We start from the raw sequence: 18,993 nt of genomic DNA on the forward strand, positions 1-18,993 counted from the left end.
GTGGTCGGTTGTCGTGAGGAAGTAGGGTGGACCGTGGTTGAGGTCAGAGGTGGTCAGAGGTTGTCGTGAGGAAGTAGGAACTGGAACACCGTGGTTGAGGTCAGAGGTGGTGGTCGTGAGGAAGTAGGAACTGGAACACCGTGGTTGAGGTCAGAGGTGGTCGGTTGTCGTGAGGAAGTAGGAACTGGAACACCGTGGTTGAGGTCAGAGGTGGTCGGTTGTCGTGAGGAAGTAGGAACTGGAACACCGTGGTTGAGTTGTCAGTAGGAACTGGTGGTTGAGGTCAGAGGTGGTCGGTTGTCGTGAGGAAGTAGGAACTGGAACACCGTGGTTGAGGTCAGAGGTGGTCGGTTGTCGTGAGGAAGTAGGAACTGGAACACCGTGGTTTCAGAGGTGGTCGGTTGTCAGGAACTGGAACACCGTGGTTGAGGTCAGAGGTGGTCGGTTGTCGTGAGGAAGTAGGAACTGGAACACCGTGGTTGAGGTGAGTGAGGAAGTAGGTCAGGAACTGGAACACCGTGGTTGGTCAGAGGTGGTCGGTTGTCGTGAGGAAGTAGGAACTGGAACACCGTGGTTGAGGTCAGAAGTAGGAACTGGAACACCGTGGTTGAGGTCAGAGGTGGTCGGTTGTCGTGAGGAAGTAGGAACTGGAACACCGTGGTTGAGGTCAGAAGGTGGTTGAGGTCAGAGGTGGTCGGTTGTCGTGTAGGAACTGGAACACCGTGGTTGAGGTCAGAGGTGGTGGTTGTCGTGAGGAAGTAGGAACTGGAACACCGTGGTTGAGGTCAGAGGTGGTTGGTTGTCGTGAGGAAGTAGGAACTGGAACACCGTGGTTGAGGTCAGAGGTGGTCGGTTGTCGTGAGGAAGTAGAACTGGAACACCGTGGTTGAGGTCAGAGGTGGTCGGTTGTCGTGAGGAAGTAGGAACTGGAACACCGTGGTTGAGGTCAGAGGTGGTCGGTTGTCGTGAGGAAGTAGGAACTGGAACACCGTGGTTGAGGTCAGAGGTGGTCGGTTGTCGTGAGGAAGTAGGAACTGGAACACCGTGGTTGAGGTCAGAGGTGGTCGGTTGTCGTGAGGAAGTAGGAACTGGAACACCGTGGTTGAGGTCAGAGGTGGTCGTGAGGAAGTAGGAACTGGAACACCGTGGTTGAGGTCAGAGGTCGTGAGGAAGTAGGAACTGGAACACCGTGGTTGAGGTCAGAGGTGGTCGGTTGTCGTGAGGAAGTAGGAACTGGAACACCGTGGTTGAGGTCAGAGGTGGTCGGTTGTCGTGAGGAAGTAGGAACTGGAACACCGTGGTTGCTAAAGTAACTTTACTGGTTGTTGCACACATCATCTGCTTCTTTCATGACAGGAAAATGTCTGACCTAGTCGAGTAATACCAGTTTTAAAGACTTCTATTTATCAATGGCTTTCATCTTAGTTGTCATGGTAGTGATGAGACCATTGATAAAGAACATCTTGACGGCACCCTATTCCCTGTGTAGTGCACTACATTTGATGAGCGCCCTATGGTCCCTGGTCTAAGAGTCATGCACTACATTGGCAATAGGGTGACATTTGGGATATAGCCCTTATAACTAAACAGTTCCCTCCCTTCCCACAGAAACCCTGTAACAACGTCAAACGGATAATTACGATTGTTATCAATTACAAATCAAAAGAATACACACGTTTACATTCGGAAAAACATTAGAAGGAACTAACAAAATACCATTACTTTTTGGCAAACACATAAAGACGTACAAATCCTTTGAACATCTTCAGAAAGTAGATAAAACCAAAAACAACTTCAGTCACAATGGATTTGACACAAGGACACTGAACAGACAGTACGGTCAGTCACAATGGATTTAGGAAACATTCTATAAAAAAGGAGAGGGGGCGGGGCAGGGCAGTAAACATTGACCACGTTGTAGGTCTACAACCAAGGCCAGCTCTAGAACCAAGGCCAGCTCTACAACCAAGGCCAGCTCTACAACCAAGGCCAGCTCTAGAACCAAGACCAGCTCTAGAACCAAGACCAGCTCTAGAACCAAGACCAGCTCTAGAACCAAGACCAGCTCTAGAACCAAGACCAGCTCTACAACCAAGACCGGCTCTACAACCAAGACCGGCTCTACAGCCAAGACCAGCTCTACAGCCAAGGCCAGCTCTACAGCCAAGACCAGCTCTAGAGCCAAGACCAGCTCTAGAGCCAAGACCAGCTCTACAACCAAGACCAGCTCTACAACCAAGACCAGCTCTACAACCAAGACCAGCTCTACAACCAAGACCAGCTCTACAACCAAGACCAGCTCTACAACCAAGACCAGCTCTAGAACCAAGACCAGCTCTAGAACCAAAACCAGCTCTAGAACCAAGACCAGCTCTACAACCAAGACCAGTTCCAAGACCAGTTCTACAACCAAGACCAGCTCTAGAACCAAGACCAGTTCTACAACCAAGACCAGTTCTACAACCAAGACCAGTCTCAACCAAGACCAGTTCTACAACCAAGACCAGCTCTACAACCAAGACCAGCTCTACAACCAAGACCAGCTCTACAACCAAGACCAGCTCTAGAACCAAGACCAGCTCTAGAACCAAGACCAGTTCTACAACCAAGACCAGCTCTAGAACCAAGACCAGTTCTACAACCAAGGCCAGCTCTAGAACCAAGACCAGTTCTACAACCAAGGCCAGCTCTAGAACCAAGACCAGTTCTACAACCAAGACCAGCTCTAGAACCAAGACTAGCTCTAGAACCAAGACCAGCTCTAGAACCAAGACCAGCTCTAGAACCAAGACCAGCTCTAGAACCAAGACCAGCTCTAGAACCAAGACCAGCTCTAGAACCAAGACCAGCTCTAGAACCAAGACCAGCTCTAGAACCAAGACCAGCTCTAGAACCAAGACCAGCTCTAGAACAAAGACTAGCTCTAGAACAAAGACTAGCTCTAGAACCAAGACTAGTTCTAGAACCAAGACTACTTCTAGAGTTGGTCCATTATTCAGTCAATACCGTAATAGCTTCAGCATTATACAATGATAATAAGAAAAGCCTGGTTCAGACAACATTGAAATGAGAAACCAAATGACCCAGAAAGCTGAAAACACTTGATTTGAGAGACATACTGTCTGACATGGGCTTTAAAAAAAACCTAAGGCACAATTGATTCATTATATTTCCAATGGCTTGATGTGACAGTGTGATTCATTCCACAATACAATCATAAATACAGTATGTTACAATGTGGTATTTTACACCTGAAAAAGACAGTATATATTCACTTCATGTCACAAAGTACAAAATATTATGTAAAAAAAAAACATTTGAAAGTAACATGAGAAAAACATTTGATGACAAATTACTACATTTTACCACCCTATTTAATTCATAGTGCACTATTTATGATGCTCCAAAAGAAGTGCACTATTTATGAGGCTCCAAAAGAAGTACAATATTTATGATGTTCCAAAAGAAGTGCACTATTTATGATGCTCCAAAAGAAGTACACTATTTATGATGCTCCAAAAGAAGTGCACTATTTATGAGGCTCCAAAAGAAGTGCACTATTTATGAGGCTCCTAAAGAAGTGCACTATTGATGAGGCTCAAAAAGAAGTGCACTATTTATGAGGCTCAAAAAGAAGTGCAATATTTATGACCCCAAAGAAGTGCACTATTTATGAGGCTCCAAAAGAAGTGCACTATTTATGAGGCTCCAAAAGAAGTGCACTATTTATGAGGCTCCAAAAGAAGTGCACTATAAAAGGGTAAATGTTGCCATTTGAAAACAATCAGTTAACCATCCATCCTGTTGTCATCTGGAGAAATATACTGCCCGTCTCTGGGTGCATCTCAATAGTCTGGAGTCGCTTCCTCGCCTCGTCTCCTTTCCTTCCTCTGCTCTGACAGATGAAGGAATGTAAAGGCTCAGTTGGTAGAGCATGGCACTTGTAACGACAGGATGGTGGGATCGATTCCCGCTGGGGCCACCCATAAAGAAAAATGTGTAACATGATTAAGTCACTTAGGAAACAACCGTCAGCTAAATGGTATATATTATTATTCTAGCAGGTGAAGGAGAGGAAGCCTGTAGACTATTGAGATACACCCTTCTGGATGTTAGAAATACGTTTCATGAGGGCGTAGTGACACGTAGTGATGCGTCCTCAGGACAGAGTAGTGATACATCCTCGGGACAGTGTAGTGATATGCCCTCAGGACATCTTTCCTATCTGGATCTTCTTCCAGGCCTCGGAGGCTGTGAATATACAGGAGTCTATGATGCCTGCTACCGTGAATGTCCCCCCGATGATGGCACAGATCTGGAGGGGAGAGGTCAGGGGTTAGGATGAATCAGGATGTAGACATGAGGCTAGGGTTAGGGTTGTAGTTGAGCCTAGGGTTGGGGTTGTGGTTGAGGCTAGGGTTGTAGTTGAGCCTAGGGTTGGGGTTGTGGTTGAGGCTAGGGTTGGGGTTGAGCCTAGGGTTAGGGTTGTGGTTGAGGCTAGGGTTGGGGTTGAGCCTAGGGTTAGGGTTGTGGTTGAGGCTAGGGTTGGGGTTGTAGTTGAGGCTAGGGCTGTAGTTGAGGCTAGGGCTGTCGTTGAGGCTAGGGCTGTCGTTGAGGCTAGGGCTGTCGTTGAGGCTAGGGCTGTCGTTGAGGCTAGGGCTGTCGTTGAAGCTAGGGTTGTCGTTGAGGCTAGGGCTGTCGTTGAGGCTAGGGCTGTCGTTGAGGCTAGGGTTGTCGTTGAGGCTAGGGTTGTCGTTGAGGCTAGGGTTGTAGTTGAGGCTAGGGTTGTCGTTGAGGCTAGGGTTGTCGTTGAGGCTAGGGTTGTCGTTGAGGCTAGGGTTGTCGTTGAGGCTAGGGTTGTAGTTGAGGCTAGGGTTGTCGTTGAGGCTAGGGTTGTAGTTGAGGCTAGGGTTGTAGTTGAGGCTAGGGTTGTAGTTGAGGCTAGGGTTGTAGTTGAGGCTAGGGTTGTAATTGAGGCTAGGGTTGGGGTTGTGGTTGAGGCTAGGGTTGTAATTGAGGCTAGAGTTAGGGTTGTAGTTGAGACTACGGTTGTAGTTGAGGCTAGGGTTGGGGTTGTGGTTGAGGCTAGGGTTGTAATTGAGGCTAGGGTTGTAGTTGAGGCTAGGGTTGTAGTTGAGGCTAGGGTTGTAGTTGAGGCTAGGGTTGTAGTTGAGGCTAGGGTTGTAGTTGAGGCTAGGGTTGTAGTTGAGGCTAGGGTTGTAGTTGAGGCTAGGGTTGTAGTTGAGGCTAGGGTTGAGGTAGTTATGTACCGGTAGAGGGGTTAGCGGTTAGGGTAACATGCCGTAGTTATGAACCGGTAGAGGGGTTAGTGGTTAGGGGTTAGGGTAACATACCGTACATACCGTAGTTATGAAACGGTAGAGGGGTTAGTGGTTAGGGGTTAGGGTAACATGCCGTAGTTATGAACCAGTAGAGGGGTTAGAGGTTAGCGGTTAGGGTAACTTACCGTAGTTATGAACCGGTAGAGGGGTTGTCTCTTCTCTGTGTACTTGACTGTGATTGGACTGAGGTCATAGCGGTACCAGATAGCTGGGATAATCCTTCCTGTGTGGCTATAGGCTACGTACTCCTGTAGGGGCGGGACAAAGAGACATAACATTATAATATGTCATATTATTGGCTGTGTACTGCTGCAGGGGCGGGACAAAGAGACATGTTTATAATATGTCATATTATTGGCTGTGTACTGCTGCAGGGGCGGGACAAAGAGACATGTTTATAATATGTCATATTATTGGCTGTGTACTGCTGCAGGGGCGGGACAGAGAGAAAATACACGTTGCAACATACTAGTTGCAACATACTAGTTGCATAACATGGCGTTTTTATCTTTAATGTTACTTTTCAAACAGTTGTTGTTTTTGACAATTGTCCCTCTTGAAAAGTCCAGAGATAAAAAATGTTATTTCTCACGTGCGCCGAATACAACAGGTGTAGTAGACCTCACAGTGAAATGCTGAATACAACAGGTGTAGTAGACCTCACAGTGAAATGCTGAATACAACAGGTGTAGTAGACCTCACAGTGAAATGCTGAATACAACAGGTGTAGTAGACCTCACAGTGAAATGCTGAATACAACAGGTGTAGTAGACCTCACAGTGAAATGCTGAATACAACAGGTGTAGTAGACCTTACAGTGAAATGCTGAATACAACAGGTGTAGTAGACCTCACAGTGAAATGCTGAATACAACAGGTGTAGTAGACCTCACAGTGAAATGCTGAATACAACAGGTGTAGTAGACCTCACAGTGAAATGCTGAATACAACAGGTGTAGTAGACCTTACAGTGAAATGCCGAATACAACAGGTGTAGTAGACCTTACAGTGAAATGCCGAATACAACAGGCGTAGTAGACCTTACAGTGAAATGCCGAATACAACAGGTGTAGTAGACCTTACAGTGAAATGCCGAATACAACAGGCGTAGTAGACCTTACAGTGAAATGCCGAATACAACAGGTGTAGTAGACCTCACAGTGAAATGCTGAATACAACAGGTGTAGTAGACCTCACAGTCAGTGTGGAGGCTATATACAGGGTATTACGGTACAGAGTCAATATGGAGGCTATATACAGGGGGTACTGGTACAGAGTCAATGTGGAGGCTATATACAGGGTATTACAGTACAGAGTCAATATGGAGGCTATATACAGGGTGTTACGGTACAGAGTCAGTGTGGAGGCTATATGCAGGGGGTACTGGTACAGAGTCAGTGTGGAGGCTATATACAGGGGGTACAGGTACAGAGTCAGTGTGGAGGCTATATACAGGGGGTACAGGTACAGAGTCAGTGTGGAGGCTATATACAGGGGGTACAGGTACAGAGTCAGTGTGGAGGCTATATACAGGGGGTACTGGTACAGAGTCAGTGTGGAGGCTATATACAGGGTATTACGGTACAGAGTCAATATGGAGGCTATATACAGGGTATTACGGTACAGAGTCAATGTGGAGGCTATATACAGGGGGTACCATTACAGAGTCAGTGTGGAAGCTATATACAGGGGGTACCGGTACAGAGTCAATGTGGAGGCTATATACAGGGGGTACCGGTACAGAGTCAGTGTGGAAGCTATATACAGGAGGTACCGGTACAGAGTCAATGTGGAGGTTATATACAGGGGGTACCAGTACAGAGTCAATGTGGAGGCTATATACAGGGGGTACTGGTACAGAGTCAATGTGCAGGGGTACAGGTTAGTCGAGGTCATTGTACAGGTAGGTAGAGGTAAAGTGACTTTGTGGGGGGTCAATGTAAATAGTCTGGTGGCCATTTGATGAATTTTTCAGCAGTCTTATGGCTGGGGGGTAGAAGCTGTTAAGAAGCCTTTTGGACCTAGACCTGGCGCTCCGGTACCGCTTGCTGTGCGGTAACAGAGAAAGCAGTTTATGACTTGGGTGACTGGAGTATGACAATTTTAAGAGCCCTCTGGACAGCACCTAGTATAGAGGTCCCAGATGGCAGGAAGCTTGGCCCCAGTGATGTACTGGGCCATACGCACAACCATCTGTAGTGACAAATGGCGAGCATTTGTCGTTCAGGTGCTCTCGATGGTGCAGCTGTAGAACCGTTTCAGGATCTGGGGACCCATGTGGAATCGTTTGTCTCTGGAAAAGGTGTTGTTGTGCCCTCTTCACAACTTTAGTGTGCTTGGACCATGTTAGTTTGTGGGTGATGTGGACACCAAGGAACTTGAAGCTCTCAACCTGCTCTACTGCAACCCCGTCTATGAGAATGGAGGCGTGCTCAATTCTCCTTTTCCTGCCGTCCACAATCAGCTCCTTTGTCTTGCTCACTTTGAGGAGAGGTTGTTTCCTGGAATCACACTACCAGGTCTCTGACCTCCTCCCTATAGGCTGTCTCATCATTGTCGGTGATCAAGCCTACCACAGTTGTATCATCAGCAAACTTAATGATGGTGTTGTAGTCGTCCCTGGCCACACAGTCGTGGGTGAACAGGGATTACAGGAGGGGACTAAGTACACACCCCTGAGAGGCCCCAGTGTTGACGATCAGCATGGCATACGTGCTGTTACCTACCCTCACCACCTGGGGGCGACCCGTCAGGTAGTCCAGGATCCAGTTGCAGAGGGAGGTGTTTAGTCCCAGGGTCTATAGCTTAAATCAATGAGCTTTGTGGGCACTATGGTGTTGAGCTGTAGTCAATGAACAGTATTCTCACATACAGAGTCAGTCAAAAGTTTGAACTAATTCATGGCACAAAAATCCAAGCAGTTCGGCTTTGTTTTGATGGTTTGTGACCATCCATCTTCCTCTTGATCACATTCCAGAGGTTTTCAATGGGGTTCAGGTCTGGAGATTGGGCTGGCCATGACGGGGTCTTGATCTGGGGGTTTTCAATGGGGTTCAGGTCTGGAGATTGGGCTGACCATGACGGGGTCTTGATCTGGTGGTCGTCCATCCACACCTTGAATGACCTGGCTGTGTCGCAGGGAGCATTGTCCTGCTGGAGAAACCAGTCCTCAGAGTTGGGGAACATTGTCAGAGCGGAAAGAAGCTAGTTTTCTTCCAGGACAACCTTGTATGTGGCTTGATTCATGCGTCCTTCACAAAGACATATCTGCCCGATTCCAGCCGTGCTGAAGCACCCCCAGATCATCGCCGATCCTCCTCCAAACTTCACAGCGAGAAACTGTGGCATGTAGGCCTCACCAAGTCTCGCACCCACTCTGAAATTTGGTGCAGGTGAATTTGGGCTGACCCAGGACCTATTCCCTCACCTGAGCCAATCACAGCTCTCCTGATGGGAGGTCTTACCTCTTCCTGTCCAGGATTAAAACTAAATGTGTGAAGACCACTCCTTGTATAACGACAAAGGACTACTGCCCGCGGGGATCTTGAGATACTGGACTTCTGACTGCTTTGCTCTGGACTCTACACCACGGAGACGTCCCGTTGGCTCCAGGCGGGACGGAGACGTCCCGTTGGCTCCAGGCGGGACGGAGACGTCCCGTTGGCTCCAGGCGGGACGGAGACGTCCCGGTGGCTCCAGGCGGGACGGAGACTTCCCGGTGGCTCCAGGCGGGACGGAGACTTCCCGGTGGCTCCAGGCGGGACGGAGACGTCCCGGTGGCTCCAGGCGGGACGGAGACTTCCCGTTGGCTCCCGGTGGCGTTGGCTCCAGGTTGGGGACGGAGACGCTCCCCGGGTGGCTCCAGGCGGGGGACGTTGGGAGACGACTTCCCGGTGGCTCCAGGCGGGACGGAGACGCTCCCGGTGGCTCCAGGCGGGACGGAGACTTCCCGTTGGCTCCGGTGGCTCCGTTGGGCGGGACGGAGACGCTCCCGGACGGAGACTTCCCGTTGGCTCCAGGCGGGACGGAGACTTCCCGTTGGCTCCAGGCGGGACGGAGACTTCCCGTTGGCTCCAGGCGGGACGGAGACTTCCCGTTGGCTCCAGGCGGGACGGAGACTTCCCGTTGGCTCCAGGCGGGACGGAGACTTCCCGTTGGCTCCAGGCGGGACGGAGACTTCCCGTTGGCTCCAGGCGGGACGGAGACGTCCCTGGCTCCAGGCGGGACGGAGACGTTGGCTCCAGGCGGGGGACGGAGACTTCCCGTTGGCTCCAGGCTTCCCGTTGGGGACGGAGACTTCGTTGGTTGGCTCCAGGCAGGGGACGGAGACTTCCCGTTGGCTCCAGGCGGGACGGAGACTTCCCTGGCTCCCCGACTTCCCGTTGGCTCCAGGACTTCCCGTTGGACGGGGAGACTTCCCGTTGGCTCCAGACGGGACGGAGACTTCCCTGGCTCCCGTTGGCTCCACGGGACGGGACGGAGACTTCCCGTTGGCTCCAGACGGGACGGAGACTTCCGTTGGCTCCAGACGGGACGGAGACTTCCCGTTGGCTCCCCGTTGGCTCCAGACTTCCCGTTGGCTCCAGGGACGGAGACTGGCTCCCGGGACGGAGACTTCCCGTTGGCTCCAGGCGGGACGGAGACTTCCCGTTGGTTGGCTCCAGGCAGGGACGGAGACTTCCCGTTGGCTCCAGGCGGAGGGACGGAGACTTCCCGTTGGCTCCAGGCGGGACGGAGACGTTGGCTCCCCGGAGTTGGCTCCAGGCGGGACGGAGACTTCCCGTTGGCTCCAGGACGGGACGGAGACTTCCCGTTGGCTCCAGACGGGACGGAGACTTCCCGTTGGCTCCAGACTTCCCGTTGGGACGGGAGACTTCCCGTTGGCTCCAGACGGGACGGAGACTTCCCGTTGGCTCCAGACAGACTTCCCCGTTGGCTCCAGGAGACTTCCCGTTGGCTCCAGACGGGACGGAGACTTCCCGTTGCTCCAGACGGGACGGAGACTTCCCGCTTGGCTCCAGACGGGACGGAGACTCCCCGTTGGCTCCAGACGTTGGGACGGAGACTTCCCGTTGGCTCCAGACGGGACGGAGACTTCCCGTTGGCTCCAGACGGGACTTCCCGTTGGCGGAGACTTCCCGTTGGCTCCAGACGGGACGGAGACGTTGGCTCCCCGTTGGCTCCAGACGGGACGGAGACTTCCCGTTGGCTCCAGACGGGACGGAGACTTCCCGTTGGCTCCAGACGGGACGGAGACTTCCCGTTGGCTCCAGACGGGACGGAGACTTCCCGTTGGCTCCAGACGGGACGGAGACTTCCCGTTGGCTCCAGACGGGACGGAGACTTCCCGTTGGCTCCGTTGGCTCCAGACGGGACGGAGACTTCCCGTTGGCTCCAGACGGGACGGAGACTTCCCGTTGGCTCCAGACGGGACGGAGACTTCCCGTTGGCTCCAGACGGGACGGAGACTTCCCGTTGGCTCCAAACAGGATATGCATAAGAGTATCCAGTATCCAGCTTTCTTTTCACTGATTTGAATGTGAGCATGTAATGTGTAACTTGAATATTACTATCTATATTTCTCTGATAATCCCTGCCTTGATTCATTCTGAAATATCCAGAAAAGCCGTTTGTTTGACTCTAATCCCCATTTCTTGTTGCGACTGTAGCCGATCATTCAGTCATTTTTTTAACTGTTACATCCTGGGTCTGTACATAGTCAATGGTAGGCTACGAGGGGACTCCTACGGTAGGTACACCTATAGCTCTGTTACATCCTGGGTCTGTACATAGTCAATGGTAGGCTACGAGGGGACTCCTATGGTAGGTACACCTATAGCTCTGTTACATCCTGGGTCTGTACATAGTCAATGGTAGGCTACGAGGGGACTCCTATGGTAGGTACACCTATAGCTCTGTTACATCCTGGGTCTGTACATAGTCAATGGTAGGCTACGAGGGGACTCCTATGGTAGGTACACCTATAGCTCTGTTACATCCTGGGTCTGTACATAGTCAATGGTAGGCTACGAGGGGACTCCTATGAAAGGTACACCTATAGCTCTGTTACTTTTTCTCCTCAAATTCGTGATATCCAATTGTCTCATCGCTGCAACTCCCCAAGGGGCTCGGCAGAGGTGAAGGTCGAGAGCCATGAGTCCTCAGAAATATGACCCTCCAAGCCACGCTTGCATCTTAACAACCGCTCGCATAACCAGCCGCGCCAACGTGTCGGAGGAAACACTGTTCAGCTGACGCCCGAAGTCAGCTTGCAGGTACCCAGCCCGCCAGAGTAAAGGGCCAAGTAAAGCCCCCCCTGCGGCCAAACCCTTCCCTAAGCGACCCTATGGGACTCCGGGTCCTGGCCATTTGTGACACTGCCGGGGATCGAACACCAGACTGATGTCACAGCAACACTGCGATGACGTGCCTTCGACCGCTGCCCAAACGGGAGGCCTGACTCGCCCGTTCTATGGAATGTTCACCACCCTCAAATGACATGTCTGCTAAAATGTTTTACATTCGGGGAAGTATTCAGACCCCTTTTTGTTACACTTTGTTACATTACAGCATTATTCTACACAGCCTTATTCTACACACTACACAGCCTTATTCTACACACTACACAGCCTTATTCTACACACTACACAGCCTTATTCTACACACTACACGGCCTTATTCTACACACTACACGGCCTTATTCTACACACTACACAGCCTTATTCTACACACTACACGGCCTTATTCTACACACTACACGGCCTTATTCTACACACTACACGGCCTTATTCTACACACTACACGGCCTTATTCTACTTCCGGCGCCGACTGAGATGGCCGCCTCGCTTCGCGTTCCTAGGAAACTATGCAGTTTTTTGTTTTTTTACGTGTTATTTCTTACATTAGTACCCCAGGTCATCTTAGGTTTCATTACATACAGTCGAGAAGAACTACTGAATATAAGATCAGCGTCAACTCACCATCAGTACGACCAAGAATATGTTTTCCGCGACGCGGATCCTGTGTTCTGCCTTACAAACAGGTCAACGGAATGGATCGCATGCAGCGACCCAAGGAAACGACTCCGAAAAAGGGCACATCGCGCACCACTTCCCAGTATTCTTCTTGCCAATGTCCAGTCTCTCGACAACAAGGTTGATGAAATCCGAGCAAGGGTGGCATTCCAGAGGGACATCAGAGACTGCAACGTTCTTTGCTTTACGGAGACATGGCTTACTGGGAAAACGCTATCCAGGGCGGTGCAGCCAACGGGTTTCTCCACGCATCGCGCCGACAGAAACAAACATCTCTCTGGTAAGAAGAGTGGCGGGGGCGTATGCCTCATGACTAACGGGGACATGGTGTGATGAAGGAAACATACAGGAACTCAAATCCTTCTGTTCACCTGATTTAGAATTCCTCACAATCAAATGTAGACCGCATTATCTTCCAAGAGAATTCTCTTCGATTATAATCACAGCCGTATATATCCCCCCCCAAGCAGACACATCGATGGCTCTGAACGAACTTTATTTAACTCTTTGCAAACTGGAAAACATTTATCCGGAGGCTGCATTCATTGTAGCTGGGGATTTTAACAAAGCCAATCTGAAAACAAGACTCCCTAAATTTTATCAGCATATCGATTGCGCAACCAGGGGTGGTAAAACCTTGGATCATTGCTATTCTAACTTCCGCGACGCATATAAGGCCCTGCCCCGCCCCCCTTTCGGAAAAGCTGACCACGACTCCATGTTGCTGATCCCTGCCTACAGGCAGAAATTAAAACAAGAGGCTCCCACGCTGAGGTCTGTCCAACGCTGGTCAGACCAAGCTGACTCCACACTCCAAGACTGCTTCCACCACGTGGACTGGGATATGTTTCGTATTGCGTCAGATGGGAATATTGACGAATACGCTGATTCGGTGTGCGAGTTCATTAGAACGTGCGTCGAAGATGTCGTTCCCATAGCAACGATAAAAACATTCCCTAACCAGAAACCGTGGATTGATGGCAGCATTCGCGTGAAACTGAAAGCGCGAACCACTGCTTTTAATCAGGGCAAGGTGTCTGGCAACATGACTGAATACAAACAGTGCAGCTATTCCCTCCGTAAGGCTATCAAACAAGCTAAGCGTCAGTACAGAGACAAAGTGGAATCTCAATTCAATGGCTCAGACACAAGAGGCATGTGGCAGGGTCTACAGTCAATCACGGACTACAAGAAGAAACCCAGCCCAGTCACGGACCAGGATGTCTTGCTCCCAGGCAGACTAAATAACTTTTTTGCCCGCTTTGAGGACAATACAGTGCCACTGACACGGCCTGCAACGGAAACATGCGGTCTCTCCTTCACTGCAGCCGAGGTGAGTAAGACATTTAAACGTGTTAACCCTCGCAAGGCTGCAGGCCCAGACGGCATCCCCAGCCGCGCCCTCAGAGCATGCGCAGACCAGCTGGCCGGTGTGTTTACGGACATATTCAATCAATCCCTATACCAGTCTGCTGTTCCCACATGCTTCAAGAGGGCCACCATTGTTCCTGTTCCCAAGAAAGCTAAGGTAACTGAGCTAAACGACTACCGCCCCGTAGCACTCACTTCCGTCATCATGAAGTGCTTTGAGAGACTAGTCAAGGACCATTTCACCTCCACCCTACCTGACACCCTAGACCCACTCCAATTTGCTTACCGCCCAAATAGGTCCACAGACGATGCAATCTCAACCACACTGCACACTGCCCTAACCCACCTGGACAAGAGGAATACCTATGTGAGAATGCTGTTCATCGACTACAGCTCGGCATTCAACACCATAGTACCCTCCAAGCTCGTCATCAAGCTCGAGACCCTGGGTCTCGACCCCGCCCTGTGCAACTGGGTACTGGACTTCCTGACGGGCCGCCCCCAGGTGGTGAGGGTAGGCAACAACATCTCCTCCCCGCTGATCCTCAACACGGGGCCCCACAAGGGTGCGTTCTGAGCCCTCTCCTGTACTCCCTGTTCACCCACGACTGCGTGGCCACGCACGCCTCCAACTCAATCATCAAGTTTGCGGACGACACAACAGTGGTAGGCTTGATTACCAACAACGACGAGACGGCCTACAGGGAGGAGGTGAGGGCCCTCGGAGTGTGGTGTCAGGAAAATAACCTCACACTCAACGTCAACAAAACTAAGGAGATGATTGTGGACTTCAGGAAACAGCAGAGGGAACACCCCCCTATCCACATCGATGGAACAGTAGTGGAGAGGGTAGCTAGTTTTAAGTTCCTCGGCATACACATCACAGACAAACTGAATTGGTCCACTCACACTGACAGCGTCGTGAAGAAGGCGCAGCAGCGCCTATTCAACCTCAGGAGTTTGAAGAAATTCGGCTTGTCACCAAAAGCACTCACAAACTTCTACAGATGCACAATCGAGAGCATCCTGGCGGGCTGTATCACCGCCTGGTACGGCAACTGCTCCGCCCTCAACCGTAAGGCTCTCCAGAGGGTAGTGAGGACTGCACAACGCATCACCGGGGGCAAACTACCTGCCCTCCAGGACACCTACACCACCCGTTGTTACAGGAAGGCCATAAAGATCATCAAGGACATCAACCACCCGAACCACTGCCTGTTCACCCCGCTATCATCCAGAAGGCGAGGTCAGTACAGGTGCATCAAAGCTGGGACCGAGAGACTGAAAAACAGCTTCTATCTCAAGGCCATCAGACTGTTAAACAGCCACCACTAACACTGAGTGGCTGCTGCCAACACACTGTCATTGACACTGACCCAACTCCAGCCATTTTAATAATGGGAATTGATGGGAAATGATGTAAATATATCACTAGCCACTTTAAACAATGCTACCTTATATAATGTTACTTACCCTACATTATTCATCTCATATGCATATGTATATACTGTACTCTACATCATCGACTGCATCCTTATGTAACACATGTATCACTAGCCACTTTAACTATGCCACTTTGTTTACTTTGTCTACACACTCATCTCATATGTATATACTGTACTTGATACCATCTACTGTATGCTGCTCTGTACCATCACTCATTCATATATCCTTATGTACATGTTTCTTATCCCCTTACACTGTGTATAAGACAGTAGTTTTGGAATTGTTAGTTAGATTACTTGTTGGTTATCACTGCATTGTCGGAACTAGAAGCACAAGCATTTCGCTACACTCGCATTAACATCTGCTAACCATGTGTATGTGACAAATAAAATTTGATTTGATTTTGATTTGATTTGATTTCTACACACTACACAGCCTTATTCTACACGGCCTTATTCTACACACTACACAGCCTTATTTGTCAGTCTACACACAATACCCCATAATGACAAAGCAAAAACAGGATTTTAGAAACATTGCATTTACATAAGTATTCAGACCCTTTACTCAGTACTTTGTTGAAGCACCTTTGGCAGTGATTACAGCCTCCAGTCTTCTTGGGTATGACGCTAAAAGCTTGGCACACCTGTATTTGGGGAGTTTCTCCCATTCTTCTCTGCAGATCCTTTCAAGCTCTGTCAGGTTGGATGGGGAGCGTCGCTGCACAGCTATTTTCAGGTCTCCAGAGATGTTCGATCAGGTTTAAGTCCGGGCTCTGACTGGGCCACTCAATAATATTCAGAGACTTGTCCCGAAGCCACTCCTGCATTGTCTTGGCTGTGTGCTTAGGGTCGTTGTCCTGTTGAAAGTGGAACCTTCGCCCCAGTCTGAGGTCCTGAGCGCTCTGGAGCAGGTTTTCATCAAGGATCTCACTCTACTTTTCTCTGTTGATCTTTCCCTCTATCCTGACTAGTCTCCCAGTCCCTGCCGCTGAAAAACACCCCCACAGCATGATGCTGCCACCACCATGCTTCACCATAGGGATGGTGCCAGATTTCCTCCAGATGTGACACTTGGTTTTCAGGCCAAAGAGTTCAATCTTGGATACATCAGACCAGAGAATCTTGTGTCTCATGGTCAGAGTCTTTAGATGCCTTTTGGAAAACGCCAAACGGACTGTCATGTGCCTTTTACTGATGAGTGGCTTCCGTCTGGCCTGATTGGTGGAGTGCTGCAGAGAAGAATGTCCTTCTGGAAGGTTCTCCTATTTCTACAGAGGAACTCAGGTGCTCTGTCAGGGTGACCATCCGGTTCTTGGTCACCTCTCTGACCAAGGCCCTTCTCTCCCGATTGCTCAGTTTTGCCGGTCGGACAGTTCTAGGAAGAGTCAGTCTGGGTTGTTCCAAACATCTTCCATTTAATAATGATGGAGGCCACTGTGTTCTTGGGGAACTTCAATGCTGCAGAAATGTTTTGGTACCCTTCCCCAGATCTGTGCCTCGACACAATCCCTGTCTCGGAACTCTACGGACAATTCCTCTGACCTCATGGCTTGGTTTTTGCTCTGACCATGCACTGTCAACAGTGGGACGTTATATAGACAAGTGTGTTCCTTTCCAAATCATGTCCAATTAATTGAATTCCTAAAAACCTGTTTTTGTTTGTCATTACGGGGAATTTTATGTAAACTATTTAATCACTTAAAAATAAGGCTGCAATGGAAGTCAAGGGGTCTGAATACTTTCCGAATAGACAGGTATAGTTGTGAAGTTGTGGATGGGTTATTAGCAATTACGGGCAGGTGAACAAACAGCTGACCCGCCACCACTATTACCCATACCGTGTTGACTACAGTATTCTGGTAGGGTTCTAGTCCATACCGTGTTGACTACAGTATTCTGGCAGGGTTCTAGTCCATACCTCGTTGACTACAGTATTCTAGTAGGGTTCTAGTCCATACCTCGTTGACTACAGTATTCTGGTAGGGTTCTAGTCCATACCTCGTTGACTACAGTATTCTGGTAGGGTTCTAGTCCATACCGTGTTGACTACAGTATTCTGGCAGGGTTCTAGTCCATACCTCGTTGACTACAGTATTCTAGTAGGGTTCTAGTCCATACCTCGTTGACTACAGTATTCTAGTAGGGTTCTAGTCCATACCGTGTTGACTACAGTATTCTGGTAGGGTTCTAGTCCATACCTCGTTGACTACAGTATTCTAGTAGGGTTCTAGTCCATACCTTGTTGGCTACTGTGTACTGGTAGGAGAACCTCTGTTTTCCACTCAGGTCTTCATAGACTGTTGGGACAATCTTTAGGATGTAGTCATGAGATGCCAGAGCTGCAAGGGAACACAAGTTAACTTTTATAACAGGAATAAAATAGTATAGTTATTTTTAATGAGAAACTGCTAGAATAGGGGTTGTTCTAGTAACCATAGTAACCATTTTGGATTCCCATGAGAGGAACGTTTCCATGTCTTAGTCCTTCTGCTCTGTAGGGGTCTCTCTCACACACACCTCTCATACACAGGCAACAGAGAGAGATTCTGATGACAACAGACAGAGAGATAAACAGATCTCTACGTACGGTTGGAGACCAGCCTGTCAGCTCCTCCCAACGCATTAAAGGCTCCCTGGACATTCTGCACCTGTAGCGTGGCAGACAGGAGACCAGACAGACAGACACACAGACAGACAGGAGCCGAGACAGACAGACAGACACACAGACAGACAGGAGCCGAGACAGACACACAGACAGGAGCCGAGACAGACAGGAGCCGAGACAGACACACAGACAGGAGCCGAGACAGACAGGAGCCGAGACAGGAGCCGAGACAGACAGGAGCCGAGACAGACAGGAGCCGAGACAGACAGACAGACAGACAGACAGACAGACAGACAGACAGACAGACAGACAGACAGACAGACAGACACAGACAGAGACGAGACAGGAGCCGATACAGACAGAGACGAGACAGGAGCCGATACAGACAGAGACGAGACAGGAGCCGATACAGACAGGAGCCGAGACAGACAGACAGACAGACAGGAGCCGAGACAGACAGACAGGACGAGACAGACAGACAGACAGACAGACAGACAGGACAGACAGACAGACAGACAGACAGACAGACAGGAGACAGACAGACAGGAGCCGAGACAGACAGACAGGAGCCGAGACAGACAGACAGACGAGACAGACAGACAGGAGCCGAGACAGACAGACAGGACAGAGACAGACAGACAGGAGCCGAGACAGACAGACAGGAGAGACAGACAGACAGGAGCCGAGACAGACAGACAGGATCCGAGACAGACAGACAGACAGACAGACAGGAGCCGAGACAGACAGACAGGAGCCGAGACAGACAGACAGGAGCCGAGACAGACAGACAGGAGCCGAGACAGACAGACAGGAGCCGAGACAGACAGACAGGAGCCGAGACACAGACAGACAGACAGACAGACAGACAGACAGACAGACAGACAGACAGACAGACAGACAGACAGACAGACAGACGAGACAGACAGACAGACAGACGAGACAGACGAGACAGACGAGACAGACAGACAGACAGACAGACAGACAGACAGACAGACAGGAGCCGAGACAGACAGACAGACAGACAGACAGACAGACAGACAGACAGACAGACAGACAGACAGACAGACAGACAGACAGACAGACAGACAGACAGACAGACAGACAGACAGACAGACAGACAGACAGACAGACAGACAGACAGACAGACAGACAGACAGACAGACAGACAGACAGACAGACAGACAGGAGACAGAC

General features: G+C 50.0%; 1 protein-coding gene across 1 annotated transcript in view; it reads right to left on the bottom strand.

Annotated features, from left to right (window-relative positions):
* Window positions 1-3,151: 3,151 nt before the first annotated feature.
* Window positions 3,152-18,993, bottom strand: part of ergic1 (endoplasmic reticulum-golgi intermediate compartment 1) — a 57,978-nt gene continuing 42,136 nt past the window's right edge. The window contains 4 exon segments of the mRNA XM_046296257.1: window positions 3,152-4,315; window positions 5,468-5,590; window positions 17,433-17,533; window positions 17,782-17,842. Coding sequence (XP_046152213.1) covers window positions 4,208-4,315; window positions 5,468-5,590; window positions 17,433-17,533; window positions 17,782-17,842 — 393 coding nt within the window. The 3' untranslated portion in view covers window positions 3,152-4,207.

Source organism: Oncorhynchus gorbuscha, linkage group LG13 (assembly GCF_021184085.1).
Source record: "Oncorhynchus gorbuscha isolate QuinsamMale2020 ecotype Even-year linkage group LG13, OgorEven_v1.0, whole genome shotgun sequence".
NCBI classification, from domain to species: Eukaryota; Metazoa; Chordata; class Actinopteri; order Salmoniformes; family Salmonidae; genus Oncorhynchus; species Oncorhynchus gorbuscha.